Raw genomic sequence first — 22,975 nt, forward strand, 5'->3', positions numbered from 1 at the left:
AGGTATATACATTTTGCATCATTTGAATAAAACAGTATCTCTCATCTAGGTGATAGAATTTACACTGCAGAATTATAACTTACCTAGTTGTTAAATATCTGATAAACACAGTGACACAAATAATAGATATGAAAAATGGTAGTATCCCAGAAACTTATGGTACATGTTATTAAATGATATTTATTATTAGATAGATATGTTTTAGAACATCAAAAGATTTCAAACTGAGTGCTCAAAGAGTCGTGATTATAATTATATGAACCCTTTTCATACTATAGATCAAGGACAGAAATTTTACTGTATGAGTTGGGAGTATATTTTTTTAATAACTAAGCAAAGAATTTATAACCCCTCAAAAAAATATGAAAAACCTGACACTTGATGCTCTATCCTAGCTGAACTACAGAAGATAACACCTTACATTTGCTTAATATTCTGGACTTTTTGAAAGGTTTTTTTATATCCAATATCTTATTTGATCCTTAAATCAAGCTATGATACAATTAGGAGCTACATTACAATTTTTATTTTTGAGATGACAAACTTAAGGGGAAATATTTTGCCCAGTTACACAGTTAAAACAGATATGGGATTAGAACTTTGATTTCTAGACTCTTAAAACATGTATAGATAATTAAGAATTGTCCGAACGGTCTTTTATTATTAGGTTGGTGCAAAAGTAATTGCGGGTTTTGCAATTAGTTTTAATCTTTTAAATTGCAATTACTTTTGCACCAACCTAATACAAGCATTTGTTATTTAGTATAAAGGACATTGTACCAGGCTTCTAAGAAACACTGTTGTGTGGAAAATACTATATGGAAAACAAGGTTTTATTTGTTTATTAAGAGTTTGTTTTAACAACAGCCTAAAGATGTTTCCATGCAAATTATTTCTAGGCATTAAAATAGTTTCTCCCAGTCTATTCATAGAGACTGAATATGAAAAGCGAAGCTCTTTATCCTTAAACAAGACTGCCGTGATAGATGGTGAGAAGGATTTAGCACCTAGTAGATTTACATGTGTGGACTTAATGTAAACTGAAGGAAGCTAAGCCACAGTGGTGGTTCATACCCCATTCTATACCCCATTCTTCTGTAGGTTCATTTATCTAAAGCAGAAGTTGCTACCAAGCTGAACCCAGCCCCCAAACAGGTTTTATTTGGTAGATTTTATTTTAAAATTTCATACAAAACCTTTTCTCTTTTTAGTTGCTAACATTGAATGAATGAAAAAATTTAAAAATCACATTTTATTTAAAAGTTCAGATGTATGCAGTTCCTTTTTTTTAAAAAATCAGATGATTTGACAAAATGACTAGAACCTTCTCTTCATTGATATAATTTGATTTCATAGATGGACTTTAATGGTACGTGAATAAGAATTCCTTTATAGATTTTTTAATTTCCTGTTTTAAAATAATTAACCCTGTAGTCAATATTATTTCTGACTCTGTAGTCTATTTTAGTACTACACACACACACACACACACCACAAGGCCATTTATTTTTATGTTTCTCTATGTTCCTAGATAAATTCATGCCCTTTTTAAACTTTATACTGAACTAATGCTATGTCTAAAAAATAGTTATAATAGAATATTTTGTTATTGTTTTAGAACAGGTACCCACTACCTGTGTTATTATTTGCTCCTGACTGCAACCTTAGCCTGTACCAATATTACTTTGCTCATCACGAATAAAGAAACTGAAATTCAGAGTTGTTTATGTACTATCTATATACTGAGGGTGCCAGAAAAATGTGTACACATTTTAAGAAAGGGAAAAACTGTATTAAAATTGTAATAATATATACCAATAACAAAAGATGAATACAAGCCATGTGTATACATTTTGGGGCACCCCTGCTATAATTAGGGTGTCCCTTTTTGAGTCACCAGTATGTGCTAAGCAGATAACCTAGGAAGCTTTTATGACTGAATCATATAGCTACAGCTTTTCATAGTTAAGAGTCCTAGGTTACAATTCCTTTGATTTTACTCTATATTGGGCCACTGTATGCAATTGTATGCACTGTCTACTGCATAGGTCTACGGAGTGCTATTCTCATGGTTCAGGTGTACCCTGGAGTTGTGCTACTTAGCAGCTTTGGCTATATTTATCAGGAAATTTTGCCACGTTTTACATTTAAGATTATTTTCATGCCACTCAGAGAGAGACTGACATTTACATTTATTCCCCAAATTTAAAAACATTATAAAACAGTCATAATTGCTTTATTTTTGGTATAAGTAGAAATTTTCATACAGAATTGTTCTGAATCAGTTACTCTGTAATTAGAAATAATAATAGAGTTAGTTACCTTTTCTAGCAAGGATTAAAGAGAAATAAAAACTAAGATGCTTTTTGGATTTCTTTTAGGAAGTCATTAGTAAATTGTTGATGCAGAATTGCTAATTTTTACCCACTCTTTTAATTATGAAGATACATACGAATGTGTATTTGTATTCAAGCAGTACGTTATGTAACATCTCAATGAGATAATTTTACACTTTGGGATAGATTAATAGTACATATTGTACATCAGAGACACCAAATTATTTTTGCACCAAAATAAATTACCATCACTGTAATCCCATTCCTACCTCACTCAAGGAATATATTTTAATTAGCAATAATCGCGCCTCGGATAAACTTCATTGGCTACGATACTGCCACTGCGCAAAGCTAAGGAATATATTTTAAATTTTAAAAAGACGGACGAGTTCACACTGTTTTATTTCAGTAGTTAAATATGTAGATGTGAAATGTCACCTCATTTGAAATAATCACTAAGCTACTAAAGTAGTCACTTGCAAATAGAATAAAATTTCCCCTTATTTTCTAGTGTTTGACATTTAAGGGATAAATTGATTTCTTTAAAAAATTAAATAATCACATTGGCCAGTTAGTTGTACTTAGTGAAAGCCAGTACTAATGCATTGTTATCATATCGCTTGAGAAAAAATTTGCCAAAGAAAGTCGTTTTGTGATAATACGTTAAAGCTTGACAGTTTTCATTTTTACATCTCTGATAAATTTCCTATTTTACCCACAAAACTTCTATTCCTGAATGTTAAGATATTTATAAGGAAAAGACTATATACTCCATGGTCTTTATTTTTTTTAACTTACTATCTTTTCTCATGAATATTTGTTTATTGGATTTTTGGTATTGCTTGGGACTTTGTATTTGAACATTTAAAAAATTAGCAATTGGTTTTAATTATTGCCCTTATTTTCCTAGTAAATGAATATGTGATTTTAAATAAGTTTCACAGACCATATAGTTTCAGAATAACTTAATTTGTATTAAGATGTGACATCACTAGTGAAATTGAAACAGAATTTTCATAGCATATATTGATTCAGGTTAAGAAACTAGGAGGTTCTTGTCAAAAAACAACTTTTAAGTTTTGCTTTTTTGTAGTGTTCAATTCACTTTACCCTGTAGATCCTCGTAAGATTCTTGTTCTATTAAAATGAGTTTTCCTGAATTATGGCATTCTTCTGTGCCTTGTTGCCACGCAGTAGGGGATCCTTCACATAACATCACGTGTCGCAAAACCTTAATTGATATGAGTTTATGTTGGAGCTCAAATTTACAGGGAAGATTCCTTGTAAATAAGGCTATTAAGATGGGAATTTTTTCCAGCTTCATCTCTCACAGAATTTTTTATAGGAGTCTTAGGGAATATTAGAATTGAATGATTATCTTCATGTTTCTGTGTAGATTACAAACAAGCAGTAAAGTAGGCATAAATGAGCATGTTGGGAGGATGTTATTAATAGCGAAGAACCGGAAGATCTCACGTGAATCAAGTCAATGTCTACGTAGTAAAAAAGAGCATAATGATATTTTAAAGTTCTCATCATTATAAACAGAAATATGAAATTGAAGCTTTTCGAGGAGGTTCCATTATATTTTCTGTGATTTGATTAAACCTCAGAGTTCATACATTTTGTCTTTTCCCTTAGAGCAATGATGGAGAAGAGCGATTAGCTGTTGTTCGACTTTTAGCTAAATTGTTTGGTTCTAAAGATTCTGATTTGGCAACACAGAATCGTCCTCTTTGGCAGTGTTTTCTTGGACGGTAAGAGAACATAACATTCTATGGATTCTTTTAAACTTTAGAGGCCAGTCAATATGGTCCACTTGATTAAAACCACACATACCAAAACTTTAATTGATATGTGTTTGTTTTTTTAGTATCTGTGTTGCTGTCTTTCTTGAAGAATAAATTATAGAACAAATTTTTATGAAGATAGCTTATTGTTTACCCACATAACACTTTTAATCTTTTTAGTGCTAAAATAATGTCATAACAAATAGAATAAATAGGCAGCATCTAAGACTGTTCATCTTAAGATTTTTAAGTAAATCATGACACTGAAGACATAATGATCCAATCCACACTGTTTTTCAGTCCAGCAATTTATTCATTTACTAATGCTTATGTTTTAGGTCTGTAGCTTATCTAATTGAATAATGTCTGTTTTGAACTAATTTGGTATTTATTATATGATTTTGAAATTGAAAACATCATTCTTCACTTGAACAGTTTTTTTAATGTTCCTTCTCAAAAACTTAGAATTATTATGTTCTGTCAACTTGATGATAAGTTCGAAAACCTATGAAATTTATTAAATTCCCATTGCATTTCCTGTACATATTTCTTTGCTTCAAACAGTGACTGAAAATTTGATTTTTCTAGTAGTATTCTGGAGAACATTTGAGATTCATCGTTGTTTAATTCAACTGATTCAGAAAATGGGCTCAGAAATTTTCTTAAATTTGATACAATACTTGTAATGATTTTAGGTTAAATATTAAAATATAACAAACAAATCTGAGAAATTTTGGACACTGACATAATAATATCTTAAGTTACTTGCTCAAAACAGGTCATTTTGAGGGTCTTAATAGGAATAAGTACTATTTGAATAATTAAACTTGAATTCATAAGAATTTAGAAAAGAAGCAACTGTACTTGTCAGTATATAGAGGAATGATTCTGTTCTTGTGATTGACATCAGTATTTATAGCAAAACATTTAAGCAGAAGTGCAGGAGTCCATTTTTACCTGGGTTACTTGTGAAAACTAAATCCACCATAACAGGCTTTTTACATTCATAATTTTACATTCACTGCTATCTCCAACAAAGGGTCTCTGATTCATTGAAACGAAGTATTAACAGTGTTATCTGTTTTGTACTATTTTCTTTAATTTAGCAGTAAGCATTTTAATACTTTGTAATTTAATTGATCATAAATGGCAATGTTTTCATTTTTCTCTGGCAGTTAGAAAATTATAAATCTTAAATGCAAAATTTCATTAAAATATGATTACCTCTGGATAAGAAAGTACGAAGCCATGGATATTAAAACATTTATTAAATAAGTTTAATTGGTTTTATGTGATCACTTCAAAAATAAAAATATTTCCTGCTATTTAAAATCACATTATTTATAATTGATAAATATGTTTTTTAAATTGCCCAATAATAAATTTTAACTTTGAAAGTTGCTCAGCTTATCCTTATTGTATATGCAATTTTGAATTCCCTTGTGGTGGTTCATATTTATTTAATTCTTACAATATATTATACTTTAAAAGAGCATTTCAATACAAGTTGGTCCTGACCATATAAAACTTTGTTATGAGGCAGTATGATACAGGCATTTCATGCACTCATCTTTGACCTTCTGGATCTGCCTCATATGTGATTTGCCTTCTACCTTGTGTACCCCTAGTATTTTCCTCCTATAAAATGTTTTCAAGTAGATTTTGTGTGTTTCAAATATTTTTTGTTTGTACTGTAGCACAATTTTAAGCACTTAAATTTTTGACTCTACAAAGTAGACTTTTTTGTTTGTTTTAGCATAGTAAACAAATTTTGTTTTCAAAATTTTTTGTGAAATTATTTCTTTTTACTTTATATTCTTCCTTCAGAACATACTTACTGTCATTATAATAATCAACACATTTTCTAATCAGTAACTGTTTATAGGCATTTACATAATGTTAGATATATGTACCTTATTTGAAAATAATTATTTTGCCTTACAACTAATATTTAGCGATCTTTTTAAATGTAGATTTAATGACATTCATGTTCCTGTGAGATTAGAAAGTGTGAAATTTGCCAGTCACTGTTTAATGAATCACCCAGATTTAGCAAAGGATCTCACAGGTAAGCTAGCTGGTTTATATTACAAATATGCGAGTCATCACACAAATGTATTGTAGATGTGGCCTTTGACCTTGACTTCAGTTTCTGACTAGGTTTTAACTCTGGCACTATTTCAGGTCTATATTTGTCATAGACTAGTAAATGATTTCACATTTTTACAATAAAATTAAAATTGAAATCTTTATATTGTAATCCTTTGGAAATTTTTGGAAATTATAGTTTGAGGACATAGGCTCTTACAATATTGGATTTGTCACAAACCGTTATACCTATGTGATAATTAAATATAGTAACATCTGATAATAAGTGGGAAAGTGACTTATCTTCTGGACTAGACTAGAATTTCTCATTCTTTATTGGAACACAGAGCACTTTAACCTACTTATTTGTTAGCAGCAAATAAATGGCTTCTATCAAAATACTGTTAACCAAAAATAAGGAAATACCATCTCTTTTGTTTAGATTTTGTATTGTAATTATTTAGGAATTTTTTTATAGGTCATAGAAATCTAATTCTGTATTTTATATTGTATAATGTGCAGATAGATACCTATTATCAAACTTGCTATAAGCATATTCTTTTGTCTTTTAATTTGTATTATAACTTAAATTCTAATCTTTTTAATCAGATACTGCATTGTGATTTGACTTTTCCAGAATAGTTGATGTAAAATACATTATTTATTAAGATGTGACTTTGCAATAATAGTATGGTATAGTTTATTTTGTAATTATATAGGGTTTTGCCACCTCAAAAATAAAATTATTGTAATTCATGCCACATTTTACAAACTTTGTTTCAGTATGGACAAAAGGTAAAGCCTTAGTCCGTTCTGAACATAATTATCATACCTAAGTAACATTTTTTTCTCTTAATTACAGAATAAGTTTTTTTCTCTTATTACAGAATATTTGAAAGTTAGATCACATGATCCAGAAGAAGCTATTCGTCATGATGTCATTGTTACCATAATAACAGCTGCCAAAAGAGACCTTGCCTTAGTAAATGATCAGCTCCTTGGTTTTGTAAGGGAAAGAACACTGGATAAAAGGGTAAACTCTGAGGAATTTTATATTTTTGTAATTTACTGCATTTAAATTGTTTGCTAAGTGCAATAGACACTATTCTCTTACATTTAAAGCTTTTCTGTATGAAAATCAAGTGAATACAATACCAAATAAAAAGCTAATAATTTGTATGTTTTCTGTGTATGTTTTAATTATTATATCTTTAACAATGAATACATTGAATTCTATAGGTTTTTAGATCTTGGGCATGAGTTTGTTTTCTAGCTTATGTTAAAAAGAACAGCTGAATTAAAATTTTACCTTTTGCCTTACATGCTGTGTTTCAAAAGATTAGTGATTGATCACCTATATTTATTATTTATATTTAGCATTTTCAAAAGTAACTGTCCTTTATAACTTAGGTGGATCTGTCATTCGTTAAACTAGAAGAATGTCATACTTTCTATGATGGTGATGTTTTCATATTGCTTTGCCAATCTAAGGGCAGAAATGATGGTTTATGTTTAGTTACTTTTTTGTGTAATTTGCTCCATGAGGATGCAGTAAAAATGTGGGCTGATAAGGAAAAGTAGTACCCAGAATAGCAATAGCGTTGCTAAGGAATATTGTCATCCATAGGCAAGAGATAGACATGCAAGGCAGGTGATTAGACATGCTGTTAATACTTATTAACATCTTGAACATAGGTTGCCTTTGTACTGAGCTATTTTATTTGAGGCATAATTGAAAATTTGCTGTCCTCCCGAAACCAGTGTAGTTTAGCTATTATTTCAGTGTAGAAAAGCAGTATCTCTTTGTTATGAAATAAAACGAGGTATTCTTTAAGTGCTTACTTTTAAAATAGTCATAGGAGGCTATTATGTAAAGTGGACACTGTTTAACTTGTTTAACTGTGTCAATGGTTCTGAATTTGAAGAATTTTTCCCCTTGGCCTTAATTTAAATTTAATTTAATTTAAATGAAATGATACTTTCACTAGTTAATTGGTAACTGGCCCACCTCACTGCCCACACACAATGGTTTAAGGTATTGCCATTTATGTTATTTCCTCTTAGAAACATTTCACTCCTACTTCTATCAGTGTTTGTTTATATAATAGTTTTAGAAAGAGTGAATAAATGAATCTTCCTGAGACTGCATGATAATATGGTCATAACAGCACCTACTGGACATTTTAGGACCTGGAATTTGATGTAATAAATTAGATGACCTTAGGTTGGGTATAGGCTTTCTGAAATTTGTTTTCTCCTTTATGAACTATAGGGACAGGACTTAATCTTAGAATTCCTTGCTTAAATTCTTTGGTTTTTTGTAAGAAATGTCAAAAGACATCGGTTACCTGTTGTATGGGAACGGAGTTTCATTCTGTCCACTAAATAGCCTATAAATGAAAAAATGATACAAAAATTTTATCAGGGAGTATTAACTTAGGTAAACCAAAGATAATATAAATATGCTCAGATTTGTTATTGAGACAAATATCTTTTTTAGGTTTTGTTTTTATTACATCTCGCCATCATGGTTCTAACTTTAGGTTTTTATAGTCTTCTTTTATGTCTACCCTCCTCCCACCACCTTTCTTTCCTCCTAGTAAACCATCCCAATCTCTAGAAGTCTCAGAGTTTTTCACTAACTAGGATGTGGCTCGGTAAATCATTTACCCTTTTAATCTACAAAGTAAGAAAGTTTATTTAAGATGATCACTAAGGTGCTTTCCAATTTAGTAATTCTAGGACCTTGGTACTAAGTTTTGCTCTTATTCTGAGTTAATATCAAAAGGGATGTAACAAGTATAAAACATTGCAAATGATAGGATTTTTGTTTACAGAGTTAATTACACACTTTCTTTTACCTTTTAATCACTTCTAAAACTTGGCCAAATTTTTTTTAGAATCGAATGAAATTGCCATAAGATTTACTGTTGCTTGGTTTTGAGGGAAATAAAGAATCAGCAGATAAGATTTAATGGTATTTGCATTGGATAATTTCTAAAGTAGCCTGATTTTAAAGTGGGAACATATTAAAAATTATTAGTGAAGCTATTTGTCTGCCTCTTATGAAAATAAATGTTTTGCCAGTTTTTGTACACTTAAGAGTGATTGTACAACCTAGTAAAGAATTGGCAATTTTTGCAGATTGATACACTCAAGTTTGGTATCTAGCTCACCCAGTAAACTTTATACTTTCTAGTGGCGAGTAAGAAAAGAAGCTATGATGGGTCTGGCGCAGCTTTACAAGAAATACTGTCTTCATGGTGAAGCAGGAAAGGAAGCTGCAGAGAAAGTCAGCTGGATAAAGGACAAACTTTTGCATATTTATTATCAGAATAGCATCGATGACAAGTGAGTAATATGTGGGTAGATTGGTTGAATATAAAAGTGCTTTACTTTTTTAAAAAATTAACTTAATTTTTAATTTATTTCTAAGTCTAGTAATCACTTTTTGTATATTTATACATACTATGTTTAAATAAGAGTGTAGCCAAGATTATAAAGCAGCATGGGCTTTGAAGTCCAGACTAGAGACCAAACGTTCAATTCTGCCCCTTATTAGGTATGTGTTCTTGCATAACTGACAATTTCCGTGTACCTCAGTTTTATCTAAAAAGGAATAATAATAAAAACTTCCTTACAGAATTGTCATGTGGATTAAGTAAAATCATGAATGTAAAGCCCCCTAGCCCTGTGCCTGGCAATATAGCACCATTGAATAACTGCTAGTTATTATTTTTCCCTTTTTGCAGCACTGTAAGTACTGATAGAGATATTAATGTGTTGTTTTTTATTCAGGTATAGTTGATATACAGAAGGTACCCAAAAAAATGTATGCACATTTTTTTTTATATAACTGAAATCTTTTTTTTATTTTATTTTATTGGGGAACAGGGTGTTTCTCCAGGGCCCATGAGCTCCAAGTCATTGTCCTTGATTTTAGTTGAGGAGGGCGCAACTCAGTTCCAAGTCCAGTCGCCATTTTCAGTCTTTAGTTGCAGGGGGCACAGCCCACCATCTCATGTGGGAATTGAACCGGCAACCTTGAGAGCTCGCGCTCTAACCAACTGAGCCATCCTAGTGTCCCTCCTCCAGTAGCTCAGCAGGGTCTCGTTGTCTTCAATCTAGTTGTGCAGGGTGCAGCCCACTGGCCCATGTGGGAATTGAACTGGCAACCCTGTTGTTCAGAGCTCGCCATCTGGCTGCCCTTTTTTTTTTTTTTAGAGCGCAGCTCACAGTGGCCCATGTGGGGATCATATCAGCAACCTTGATACCATGGTGTTATTAGCACCATGCTCTAACCAACTGAGCTAACCGGCCTCCCCTGTATACACATTTTAAGAAAGGAAAAAACTGTATTAAAATCGTAATACTCAAGGGGGAGCCGGTTAGCTCAGTTGGTTAGAGCACCGTGCTCTTAACAAGGTTGCCGGTTCTATCCCCACATGGGCCAGTGAGCTGCGCCCTCCACAGCTAGATTGGAACAACTACCTGACTAGGAGCTGATGGGTCTAGGAAAAACACACTTAAATAAAAAGTTAAAAAAAATAATTGGAATAATATATACCGATAGCAAAAGATGAATACTAGTCATGTGTATACATTATTTTGGCACCCAGGTATAATAATACTTGTATTAGCTTCAGACATACGACATAAAGGAGGAACTATCAGTATTTGTGTATATTGTGAAATGATCACCACAGTAAGTGGATGGTTACCATCGATCCCCATACATATTTACAAAAAACTTTCTCTTGAGTGGTGGGGGCCTTATGTCATTTTCTTTTTCTGAATGTTACTTATAATTCTGTATTGGATTGTAGTGATTTTGGTTTTTGCAAAATACATTGTAATGTTTCGTAAATTAGACTGACTACTTTGGCATCACTGGATATGTATTTCATTGATTAATGAAGAGCCCTCGTATTTTTTTATTGCAGTGACGTTGACTAATACAAGCTTAGCATGAGTGTGGAAAAGAAGAGAGATCAGATGTACACAGAAAAAGCTAAATTTTTAGGAAGTAGTATGAAGAAAGATCCCCCTGATTTTACTGACAACATGGGAAAGGAGATGAACTATAATCAGAAGGAATTAATGTGTTTTTTTGAGAATTAGCTATTCTTAAGATCATAGCTTTATATTTATCGTGTTAAGTAATTTGCTATTGCTCCAGAACAATGAAGTAGAATGGGTGGAATGGACAGCCTAGAACCCTGTGTTTAGAAATAACATGTAACCCTTTTAGAACAAAGTTTAAACTGACAAAAAGTAAAGCCACAAATAGCAACCATAACTCTAAACTTAAAAATAACTGTACTTCCAAAGAAAGGAACTGATCACATACTGATCTTTTTCATTGTATTTGCGCACACAGATATTACCAATGGTATGTTACCTTTGCATGAGGTAGTTAAAATACAAAATGACTAGTGTTTCTTTAAAAAAAATAGAATAATGTGTTATGGGGGGAGGGGTTCATAAACGAGAAAAATCTCTTAAAGAAATAGAATAATTGTGTTATTTGGTTTTTTGTGTGTTTTTTTTCATAGACTATTGGTAGAGAAAATCTTTGCTCAGTATCTTGTACCCCACAACCTGGAAACAGAAGAGAGAATGAAATGCTTGTATTATTTATATGCTAGTTTGGATCCAAATGCTGTCAAGTAAGTTACTTTTTAAATGATTGTTTGTTGAGTATTTCCTGAAGATTTCATAAAATTACTTTATCTTATCTAATTGTTGTTGATGGGGTTGTTGCTTCTTCTAGTTGAATCAAGAACCTCAGATAAATATTTATAGAGAGAAATCTTATACGTTCGGGTAAGTTAAAAGTAAGAATATTCTTATATGCACTGCCATATTTGGCAACTGAGTCAGTGATATGGTTTTGGGGATTCAAAGTCCCCACATCAAAATTATCTTTTGTCTACCTCTTGACTGGAGTCTAAATTATACTGTTGGAGCTTTACCATATACTAAGCCTAAGAACTAAGAACTGGTTCTTTGTCAGGCGAACATACCCAAATAACCTCTATGTAGAATGACCATAAGATTGATTGTCCAAACTGGGAGTTTTTTGAGACTGAAAGGAGGTACTATTAATAATTTTGTTTGAACAACTGGCATGAACTTGAATGTCCCAGGCCAACTGGGACATTGGTCACTCCATTTCAATAAAGCATTTTAAAAAGTAAATATTAATAAGTCCTGTCATTGAGAATTCTGATTCTTCTGAATAAGAACCTCAGCTATTTATATATAATAGCTTTAATTTTCATATAATTTCAAGCTTACAGAAAAGTTGTGGGAATCGTACAAAGCATTGTTATATCTCCTTTACCCAGATTCATCATTTTTGACCACTTGTGTTATGTGCATATACTTTTTTTTTTTTTTTATCTCTGCATACATATTTGAACTATTTGGAAGTACTTTGCAGACATTGGATCCCTTTATCCCTAAAAAGTCCGGTTTATATTCCCTAAGAACAAGGATATTTCTTATATAACCAGAGTACCCTTATCAAAATCAGGAGATTTAACAGTGATTCAATATTATTTTCTAATCCAATGTGTATTTAGATTTCCTCAATTGTCCAAATGGCGTTCTTTGTGGATATTTTTTTCTCTTTGTAGGATTACACATTGCATATTTAGTTGTCATGTCTCTAGTCTCTTAATTTGGAACCATTCTTTGGTCTTTCTTTATCTTTTATGACTTCAACATTTTTTGGAGGAGTATTGCGTAGGTCGTTTATTTTGTAGAATGTTGTCTCAATTAGGGTTTGTCCAGTGTTTCCTCATTAGATTGAGAGCATGCTTTTTTTCAGTAGAAATTCCACAAAGGTAACGATTTGTAAGTGGTTCCTAATACTCTAGGTAGTAAACCCCTGGCCTAAGGTTTTAGTCTGAGTTTGTATTTCAGAATATTTGGCAAAGAATACTCAAGATATGGACTAATTTCTTAGAGATGCTCTGGCCACCTGGAATTATGGAGTGGGTTTGTCGAGAAGAAAATCTGCTTTTATGGAGAGAGAAGAGTGTAGAATAAACATACTCATTGAAATTTGAAATCTGTATCATTCATATTTTAAAATAATCTGTAGCCCTTTATGCGTACCCCCTTTATAGCCTTGCATAAAAAGGTCTTCATGATCTGATCCTTTTCTATAGTATGTTCCAGCTTCGTGATGCTCCCCCACTCATACTCTGTGCTCCAAGCCTATCATTTTTTGTCAGTTTCCAATATGTGCCATGTACTTTGATGACGTTTTATCTTTCTTTGTACCAGAACATCCTCGCTACCTCTGCTTAGAATGTGTTTCAATTCCTTCATGTACCTGTCAGGATCCTATTCATCCTTCTAAGCTTCTCATATATTTATTGTCGTAAGAAGCCTTATATTGAACTTTTTAAAACTAAACTGCCTTAATCCTAGTAAATTTTCTGGTCCTTTAAATTTTAGGTAAATGTAGAAGAATGGTGCACACAATGCAACAAGAAAATTAGTAAAGTTGAATAATTACCAGTATTGTTATATTATACAATTTTTTTTCATATTTATAACTTTATTTACAGAGCTCTCAATGAAATGTGGAAGTGTCAGAACATGCTTAGAAGTCATGTCCGAGAACTGTTGGATTTGCACAAGCAGCCTACAGTAGGTTCATGATTCGTTTAAATTCATAGTTTGTTTTAGTCATTGTTCAGTTTTTCTGTAGTTATATATAATGAAGTAAGCAAAAACTATCTCAAGTCTTACTTTCCAAATGTCCATTAAATATAATTACTGTCGTTATCCAAGCTAAATTTCCATTTCAAATGAATATAATAAAATTTTATTTTCCAGCATGAGGAGAAGTGGTGTTTTTTAGTTTATCAAATATTTAGACACTAAGATATTATACATAGTTTATCAGTTTTCAAATAATTAGAGTTAAACCTCAAGATAAAATTCTATTAGAAGTTATATTTCTTTTACTCCTTCAGTGGAGTTTTTTGATCCTTCATTGGAGAGTCAGTAGCAAATCAGGTATCAATCCTGTAAAAATCGCAAAGTCAAATTAAAGAAATTCTGCCCAACATTTTCTAGAAGGTGGGGGAAAGAAACTTGAATGACCTCCTAAATACTTCTAAATGTACGAGGTGTGATCAAAGAATATGGTGAATGTTTAAATTAAAAAGAAATTTATTAGAGTAAAAGACACATTGTCATTAATACCCCTCAAAATATTCCCCCTTGCTACCAACACACTTATCCCATCATTCTTGCCACTTTCTGGAGCTGTTCTCGAAGTCCTCTTTTGTGAGTGTCTTTAGTTGTGTTGTTGTGGCTACCTCAATATCCTGAATCATTTTGAATCATTTTGGGGAAGAGCCAGAAGTTGCAAGGTGCCAGATCCAGTGAATAAGGTGAATGAGGACACACCATAATGTTTTTACTTGACAGAAATTGCCGTACCGGAAGCGATGTATGACACAGAGCGGTGTCATGATGGAGGATGATTTACAGCACACTTTAAAACATACCTTCTCTCAACCGTAGCTCACACCCTACTGAATGCACCCAACAAGTTGAAATTTGTCACACACTGTTACTAAGGTTCGTCGTGCCGTTTCCTATATTGAATATCCCTGCCTTTTGGTTGGATGGCACTCAGTAGCAGCATTCACCATATTTTGTGATCATAATGGAAAGGCTCCGTGTCACACATCACTTCTGGTACAGCAATTTCTGTCCAATAAAAACATTACGGTGTGTCCTCATCCACCTTATTCACCGGATCTGGCACCCGGTGACTTCTGGCTCTTCCCCAAAGTCAAAATGACCATGAAAGGTAAATGTTTTGAATCGATTTAGGACATTGAGGCAGCCACGACAACAGAACTAAAGACACTCACAAAAGAGGACTTCTAGAACCACTTCAGAAAGTGGCAAGAACGATGGGGTATGTTTGTTCAAAGCAAGGGGGAGTATTTTGAGGGGGGTTAATGGCAATGTGTCTCTTACTGTAATAAATTTTTTTTATTTAAACATTCACTGTAGTTTTTGGTCACACCTCATGTTTGGTAGAATACATGTCTTAACCAGGGAACCAAAGGCTGAGACCCCTCAAACGGTCCATGGATACTAAAGCAAGGATTGGCAAACTTTTTTTGTAAATGACCAGTTAGTAAAAATTGAGGATTTGCCAGTCGTACAGTCTGTTGAACTGCTCAACTCTGCCTTTGTAGTGGAAAAACAGTCATAGACAATATGTACATGAATGGGCAAGATGGTGTTCCAACAAAATTTTTAACAAAAACAGGTGGTCTGTGGAACCATAGTTTACTAATTTCTGATCCAAATTACTCAAGTTTCATATAAATTTAATAATAAAGTCATCCTTTATGTGATGGAGGAAAGAGAAGTACCTTTTGGAGAAAAGACGATTTTCTGAGGTTAACTAATGGGCCACAAAATAGCTAGTAGAACTTTATTCAGGAAGATAAATTTTCTACTCTTCACATTTTCAGTTAATTGTCTTTGGTTTATGATTTTGCAATAATTTTGATATAATTGTGGTAATTAGCTTCCGTTCAATCTTCCAGCTAATTAATTTTCCTATGAATTGTATACTCTTCAAAAATTTTTAAACATCTTTTCCTTCTGACATCTCCTTTCCTTCTGTTTGTTCTAACTTAATAGTTGTTGCTACTCCACAATTCTTTGTTATCAGTTTAGGGTGTGGACATGGTAATCCTAGACACGGTAATCCATTTTCTAGTGAGTATATTGAGATGAAATTTTTTTTTTTTTAACTTTAAAAAAATATACAAGATGGAGCACGGATTTTCTAACAGAAATTTGTTAGCACATGTGACTTCTTGTTTTTGTTTTAAATTTCAGTCAGAGGCTAACTGTTCTGCCATGTTTGGAAAACTGATGACCATAGCAAGTGAGTATGTTTATTCACTCTGTGGATATATAATAAATTTCAAAACAGACAAATAATTCACTCAATGGGGCTATCAATTTAAGGCTTAGTAAGAGAAAAATCATCTTTTTCTTAATAATTTTATTTCTAAGTACCAGTTAGGATGATTGTCTTTTGATGGCTCAGCAGTATTTTTAAGACAGCTTCCTTTTAGTTAGTAGAGGAGTTTTACATATGTAATATTGACTCTCTTTTAATTTTATAGAGAATTTGCCTGACCCTGGGAAAGCACAAGATTTTGTGAAGAAATTTAACCAGGTTCTTGGTGATGATGAGAAACTGCGTTCTCAATTGGAGTTATTAATCAGCCCAACCTGTTCATGCAAACAGGCAGATGTTTGTGTGGTTAGTAAATTATACTTTCACATTTGTTCTTCTAACTTTGCTTATAGAAATTTATATTTCATTAAAACCTGCTTTACAGAGATTATTTTGTGTGGATTTACCAATATTGTGAGCTCTGAATTACCTAGGAGTTTACCTGTGGTCAATTTAGTCCCCTTTACTTACCACGCTTCAGCCAAATTCCGGGAAAAACACTAGAGAACTAAGCCAAGGAGATTGGTTCTCAGAATTGAACAAGATTTCTGTAGTTAGTAGACATTTGTTAAGTAAATTAGAATTCTCTGTATGCTTATGTGCATGCGTTTTCTCCTCCCATGTGTTAGCATGGAACTCCCCCTTGTCAATAAGTCAGCAATAGTTATATTGCCTGGTATGCTTTTATAGATAAGGTAATTCCTATTTAGGCTTTCGTCTTCATTCTATTCTTGGACTCTATTTTATAGAAAACCAGTATCACTGAAAATATCAGGAAGGAAAACTTTATTCATTCATTTATTCAGCAAAGTTCTTCAGTATTTTTGAGCCTCATTTTCCTCGTCTATAAATATTAACTTTGTAGGATTGTTAGACTATAGTGTGTGTGTGTGTGTGTGTGTGTGTCTCCGTGTGTCTCCTAATACATGGCCCTGTACTGCCCTTTAAGATTTAAGTACATTGTATTTCTATGGTATTATACATATATGACAAACACTATTCTTAGGATCAGGCTTACAGAGATGAGTAAGAGAAAGAAAATTTCACATATTTATGTCTAACTTTGTTCTAGAAAGAATTAGTATGGGATAATTATTTAAGTATGTGATAATATAAGGACTATCATAGATGTATATACAAAATTGTTTAGGAGCATGGAGTAGGTATTTTTTATACAGTGTAGGGATAGAGAGTGTCTGAGTGTATCTAAAAAGATCAATAATTAGGAAGAGATAGGGGAAGCCAATTTAGGACACAGTGGACTGTCCTGTTGAGCCTTAGGGATATGGATGTACCAAGTCCCCAGACTGCCTCAACCTTTGCACTTTTGAAGCTAGGTGGTTTGCTAAGAACATTTAAAGGTTTCATTTACTTCCGTAGCATTGAGAATTATGGTTCCAGAGTACTGCATCCTGCAGGTCATCTATTAATATAATTGGATCCTAGAATGAAATAGCTTGACATTACCTTAAGAAATACTTGGTTTGTGTGAATTTAACAATATTGTAAGCTCTGAATTACCTACGAGTAATTCATTTTAAGGACATTGAATTTTAAGGAGGCGAAGTTTGTCATCCAGTGTTTCACAGCTTGTTATAGTGGCTGAGCTGCAGGTAGAGTTTAAATCTCATAGATCCATGATAGTGTTCTTTCTATACATTCCATCATTTGCAAGAAGAGCCAGTGCAAGCTGAGTTCTGCTCAAGAAACATGGACCTTGAGAAAGAACAATCAAGTGGTATTTTTGTTCCGAGAGAAAACAGGAATTGAGCTTGAATTTGAAAAAAAAAATGGAAATAACATGAATCCCTCCTATTTGTCAGACCAGAAATATCTAATAAGAGTTTTCAAATCCAAAAAGTATATGAAAAACAGATGTTTGTAACCAAAACATCTCAAGGTGAATACTACAGCTATCTAATCAGTGCTGCTGATTTTAGAAACCAGGAAAACAGAGATGAAGTCTACACTTGTATTGGAAAGGGTATGATAATAATACCTTTTGAGAGGGAGGTTGCTCTGAGGATATTTAAGTAATGAGCCACAAAATAGCTAATAGAACTCTATTCCATAAGAAAAAATTTCTACTCTTCACATTTTTTCGTTTTCTTTGGTGGGTGGTATCACAGTGACTTCTCTTTTAGCTCTTAATGTTAGCATTGTGTATTCTGAGAACATTATATAAACTTATCTGTTACATTCTCATGTGTGAAGTAGAACTTAAAATAATATCCTTTACATGCTCAGGAAAATGACCACTGTTAGAATACTTTTTGCCATTTTCTAGAATATCTGTATCTTTTTTTTTCCCCCTGAGGGCTACTAATATTAGTTATCCACATTCCTTTTTTCCTAATATTATAGTTTCATTCTGAGGTAGAGGAAAAGAATAAAGAAGGAATATACAAACATAAAATTTAGTTTCTGTCATTCTATGTAGCTTTCATTCCATCCTCGAAAGTCCCTCCTCTGTCCCCCCGCTATGTGTACTTCACCACCACCTCCTTTTTTGCTAAATGACAATCACCTCTTCTCAAAAGGTGAACATTACTCAGTAACAGAAACAGTTAATAGAAATGGAGGTATAATATTTTTCTCCCCTTTTGTCTCAGTTCCATTCCTGAAATTTTTCAGCAAAAATGCTTTGAGCAAGGAATGACAGTAGACACATACTAGGGATTAATACATACATCCATGATGCTATAGTGAGGGAGGGCGAGTAATGGTACTGAAATATGTGCAAGAAGATTTCCTTTCCCTTTGGACTTCAGATCTTGAGTTTCCACACCTTGGTTCTAGTGAAGGATCACATATTTGTCATAGCTTCTGCTCTACTATTTTATGCTCTAGTGCCTTCCTATGACCATGGTTCCCAAATTTTAAGATTTCTCTAGAAAGCTTGTTAATTCAACATTTGAGATATTCCTGGGTTTGACTTTCAGCTATACCGTTTATTACTAGTGTGACCTTTAGTTAGTTGCTCAGTATTTCTGAGCCTCATTTTCTTCATCTATGGATATTATCAACCTCATAGGATTGTTAAAAGAATAAGATAAAATGACATTTATCTATGTCCTAATACAGGGCCCCCTGTACTGCCCTATAAGATATAAATAAATGATCATTCTTACGGTATATATGACAAACACTGGGAATTCTTAAGGGTAGGTCTGGGATAGGATCATGAATCTCCATCTTTTAACGAAGTTTCAGTGATTCTGATAGGAGTAGTTCACAGACCACACTTAAAAAAACCCTTCCTTACAGGATTATCCGGATGTGCATTGTAGTCCAAATTTTATTTTGTCCCTTAAGCGTACATCATTATAATTCACTGCATAATTTAATAAATAGTATTATCTTGGTCTCTCACTGAGGTTGCAGTTTAAGTGACAGAGGCAGGCAAATACATCAGTAGAGAATACAGTGTAGTAAGTATTTTGATATAATCATGTGCTTCGGTAACACAAAGGAACAATACTCGTCTCCCAGGAGTAGAATAGGGAATCGCTTGTTTTAGAGCTGTGCTTCTTTTTTAAGGAGGGTGCAGCTCACAGTGGCCTGTGCCGGGATCGAAGGGATTGAACCGGCAACCTTGGTGTAATTAGCAGCATGCTCTAACTAACTGAGCTAACCGGCCACCCCTTGATTGTTCTAGAATAAATGACTCCTGACTTGAATCTTCAAGGATGAGTAGGAATTAGTCCTATGTCAGGAATGACTGCCGTATTTCTACGTTGGGTGACTGGATATCAGAGGAGATGCTTTAGGGATAGGAGAAGATAACAAGGTGTGAGGTGTGTCCTCTCAGCAGTCGTGTTTAGAAATCTGAGATTTAGGCCTAGTTGGTATATATTAGCACAGTTCTATCTCCTGGAGGAGGTAGAGAAGAAAAGAATGAAAGGGGACAGAGATGCTCACGTACGCTATTTAGTAACAATCATAGAATGCTTCCTTTTTTCTTTCAGTTTAACCTTTTCTATAATTTAATGAGAATGATACACAGGTATGATATTGTGATTTATAATAAGAAATACATATTTGATCTTCTACCCTGTTTCTGGCACAGAGCTCCTAAAACCCTTGGGATTTCCTAAGTATTGAAAGCAACAAGTTTTTGTTATGTTTAAGGAAGTGACTTTTGGAACTCACCTAAAGTTGCCAGTGGTTGCCAGTGGAGCCAACCGCGTGATTAGGTGGTTAGAACTTTCAGTCCCACTCTCCGACCTCTGGGGAGGTGGGAGGGGCTGAAGGTTTGGTTCAGTCACCGTTGGCCAGTGATTTAATCAATCATGCCTATATAGTGAAGCCTCCATAAAACTCCCAAAGGACAGGGTTTAGAGGGCTTCCAGGTTGGTAAACATGTGGAGATCTGGGGAAAGTGGCATACTCGTAGAGGGCATAGAAGCTGTGCATCCTTTCCCCATACCTTGCCCTGTGCATCTCTTCCATCTGATTGTTCCTGAGTTATATGCATCCTTTTAATAATAAACCTGTGACCTAGTAATTAAAATGTTTCTCTGAGTTATAAGATGCTCTAGCAAATGAATAAAACCCAAGAAAGGAGATGGGTCACAGGAACCTCTCATTTATAGGCAGGCAGTCAGAAGTAAGGGTAACAACCTGGAGTCGGGGTGAGGGTGGAGTCCCACAAACTGAACCCCTAAACTGTGGGATCTGATGTTATCTCTGGGTAGATAGTGTCAGAATTGAGTTGATTTCTAGGACTCCCTGCCGATGATGTCCAAAGAATCGCTTGTTGGTGGGGAGAACTCCACCCCTCACATTGGCAGTGGGTCCAGGAACCAAAAAAAAATAGGTCACTGTAACATGAAAGTTAAACCTTTAGAAATTGCTTCTTGTGAGAAATTGCTTTGGCTAGTTTACTGATTACAACTACAAAAAAATACTGATAATATTAAATCCTCTTAGGAGTCATTTTAAGTAGCTAGGAAAACAAAATATACAACAGGGAAATACTCTGTACATGGAAGAATACTACTTTTTTTAACGAATATATACATTTAAGCTCTTTGAAAGTTTTTTGTAATGACAGGATTGATAAATTATAAGCCTGTTGAGAATAGGGGCTATTTCTTTGATATCCCTTAAGAGTGCTTAGTATACTAAAAAACTCCTGTAACTAGTAAATATGTATTAGTAGTAGTAAAATCAATCTGCCGTGGTAGCAGCATAGGTTTCATCAGAAATTTCTGAAACATTATCAGAGATACGAAAGAATTTATTTTCTTTTTCTGAAGTCATTTCCTAAAAGGATTACATATGGTTAGATACTTCAGTTTGGAGCTACCTCAACTACTTTTTGGTTATAAAACTCCTTATCAGTCTTAGATGTTTCTGTTTGTGTATTAGAAGTATGTGTGGGTACCTTTTTTTTCTTGAATGTGTAAAGAAAACTAGGAAACTGTATTTGTTGCTATTTACCTGCCACAAACTGATTTGGCTTGCTGCTTATTCTCAGTAATACTTAATGTTGTCACACAAAATATTTGTAAATAATTGTTATGAGAGTTACCTAAACATTACATATATAAAATGTTAAGAAGGATTACTTAAATGTAAGATTGTTAGGTGGAAATACCAAAATGTGAGGTTTTTAAAACTGTCTAGTATTATTGTTTATATACATAGGTATATCTTATATAGTGCTATTACTGTTTAAATAATTGTGAATTCATTTTCCCTTAAGCATTTCCTTTTTTATTTTTTCTACACCTATATGAAGTACTATAACTGTCTCCTAATTCTTAGTTTCCCCAATTTTTACTAACCAATTCCAAAGTACTGACTATATTGTTTGCCTACCAATTTCCTAATAGACTTTGTTGTTAGACAGTCACTAACTTTACCTTAGGTTAAAGCAACCAAATTATTTTACTGGGGGGGAATATCCCTTTTTGGGGAGACCTACATAAAATAAATTTGATTTAAAAAAATAGTACACTATTTAAATTCAGATTTAAAATGTGTACCTGTGGCTTAGAGCAAAGTATGTAAGAACTAAGCGCTGACTAAAATATTTTTAATTTTTTAAATGCTGAAATTTTGCTCAGTTAATTACAGCCTGCAAAATAAATCAGGTATCTCTTAATGACTAAGTTTTCTTTAGAATCTCAGTCCTTTGGACTCTGATAACAAATATGTATGGTATCTAATTTAATACGACCTTTACAATTAATTTGTGACAAGATGTCACTGAAACTACAATAGAAATTTTTTTCCTTTCTCCTTTGTCCCCCTGATCTTATATCACCAAAATGTTCTTTTGTATTTAAAAAAACTTGTAGAATGACTATTATTTGTAATTGCTTTATAGTTTTTAATGTGCATTATCTTCTCAGCTGAAATTTACATTTACTCATCAGAGGTATTCCATTAAAAGCCTTGTTATTAAATTTCTTTACCCAGTGCCCAGCACATTGTGAACTTAACCTTGTCTTTGGGGGATCAGCCCCATAGTCATTAAGTCTTTATATTGTTTAGAAACTTCCAGCAATAATGTCTTTTCTTTGTAGGAGCTACTTAATGTAATGCCACCATCTTCAAACTCAGCTATGTTCTTCCAGAACTGGAAAAACTCTATAAATATTTATACATTTGTGAACCTCTCCCTCTTTATAAAAACAAATTTACTGAAATAAAACAATATTCTCTCAAATTATGAAATAAATCACTTAGGGTGGCCGGATGGCTCAGTTGGTTAGAGCACAAGCTCTGAA

At 33.2% G+C, this 22,975-nt stretch overlaps 1 protein-coding gene and 1 pseudogene across 3 annotated transcripts in view; one reads left to right on the plus strand and one right to left on the minus strand.

The window, feature by feature from the left end:
- The window catches only part of PDS5A (PDS5 cohesin associated factor A), a 111,110-nt gene that overhangs the window by 35,581 nt on the left and 52,554 nt on the right, over positions 1-22,975 (plus strand). For all 3 annotated transcript variants that reach the window (XM_019751955.3, XM_088790083.1, XM_019751956.3), the window contains exons 9-16: positions 3,978-4,093; positions 6,100-6,194; positions 7,102-7,247; positions 9,414-9,565; positions 11,770-11,883; positions 13,798-13,879; positions 16,109-16,157; positions 16,402-16,541. In XM_019751955.3, coding sequence (XP_019607514.1) covers positions 3,978-4,093; positions 6,100-6,194; positions 7,102-7,247; positions 9,414-9,565; positions 11,770-11,883; positions 13,798-13,879; positions 16,109-16,157; positions 16,402-16,541 — 894 coding nt within the window. The remainder of the gene's footprint in view (positions 1-3,977; positions 4,094-6,099; positions 6,195-7,101; positions 7,248-9,413; positions 9,566-11,769; positions 11,884-13,797; positions 13,880-16,108; positions 16,158-16,401; positions 16,542-22,975) is intronic.
- LOC141570324 (U4 spliceosomal RNA) lies at positions 2,611-2,689 on the minus strand (annotated as a pseudogene).

This window comes from Rhinolophus sinicus, chromosome 1 (genome assembly GCF_057876585.1).
Source record: "Rhinolophus sinicus isolate RSI-liver-muscle chromosome 1, RSI-T2T, whole genome shotgun sequence".
Lineage (NCBI taxonomy): Eukaryota > Metazoa > Chordata > Mammalia > Chiroptera > Rhinolophidae > Rhinolophus > Rhinolophus sinicus.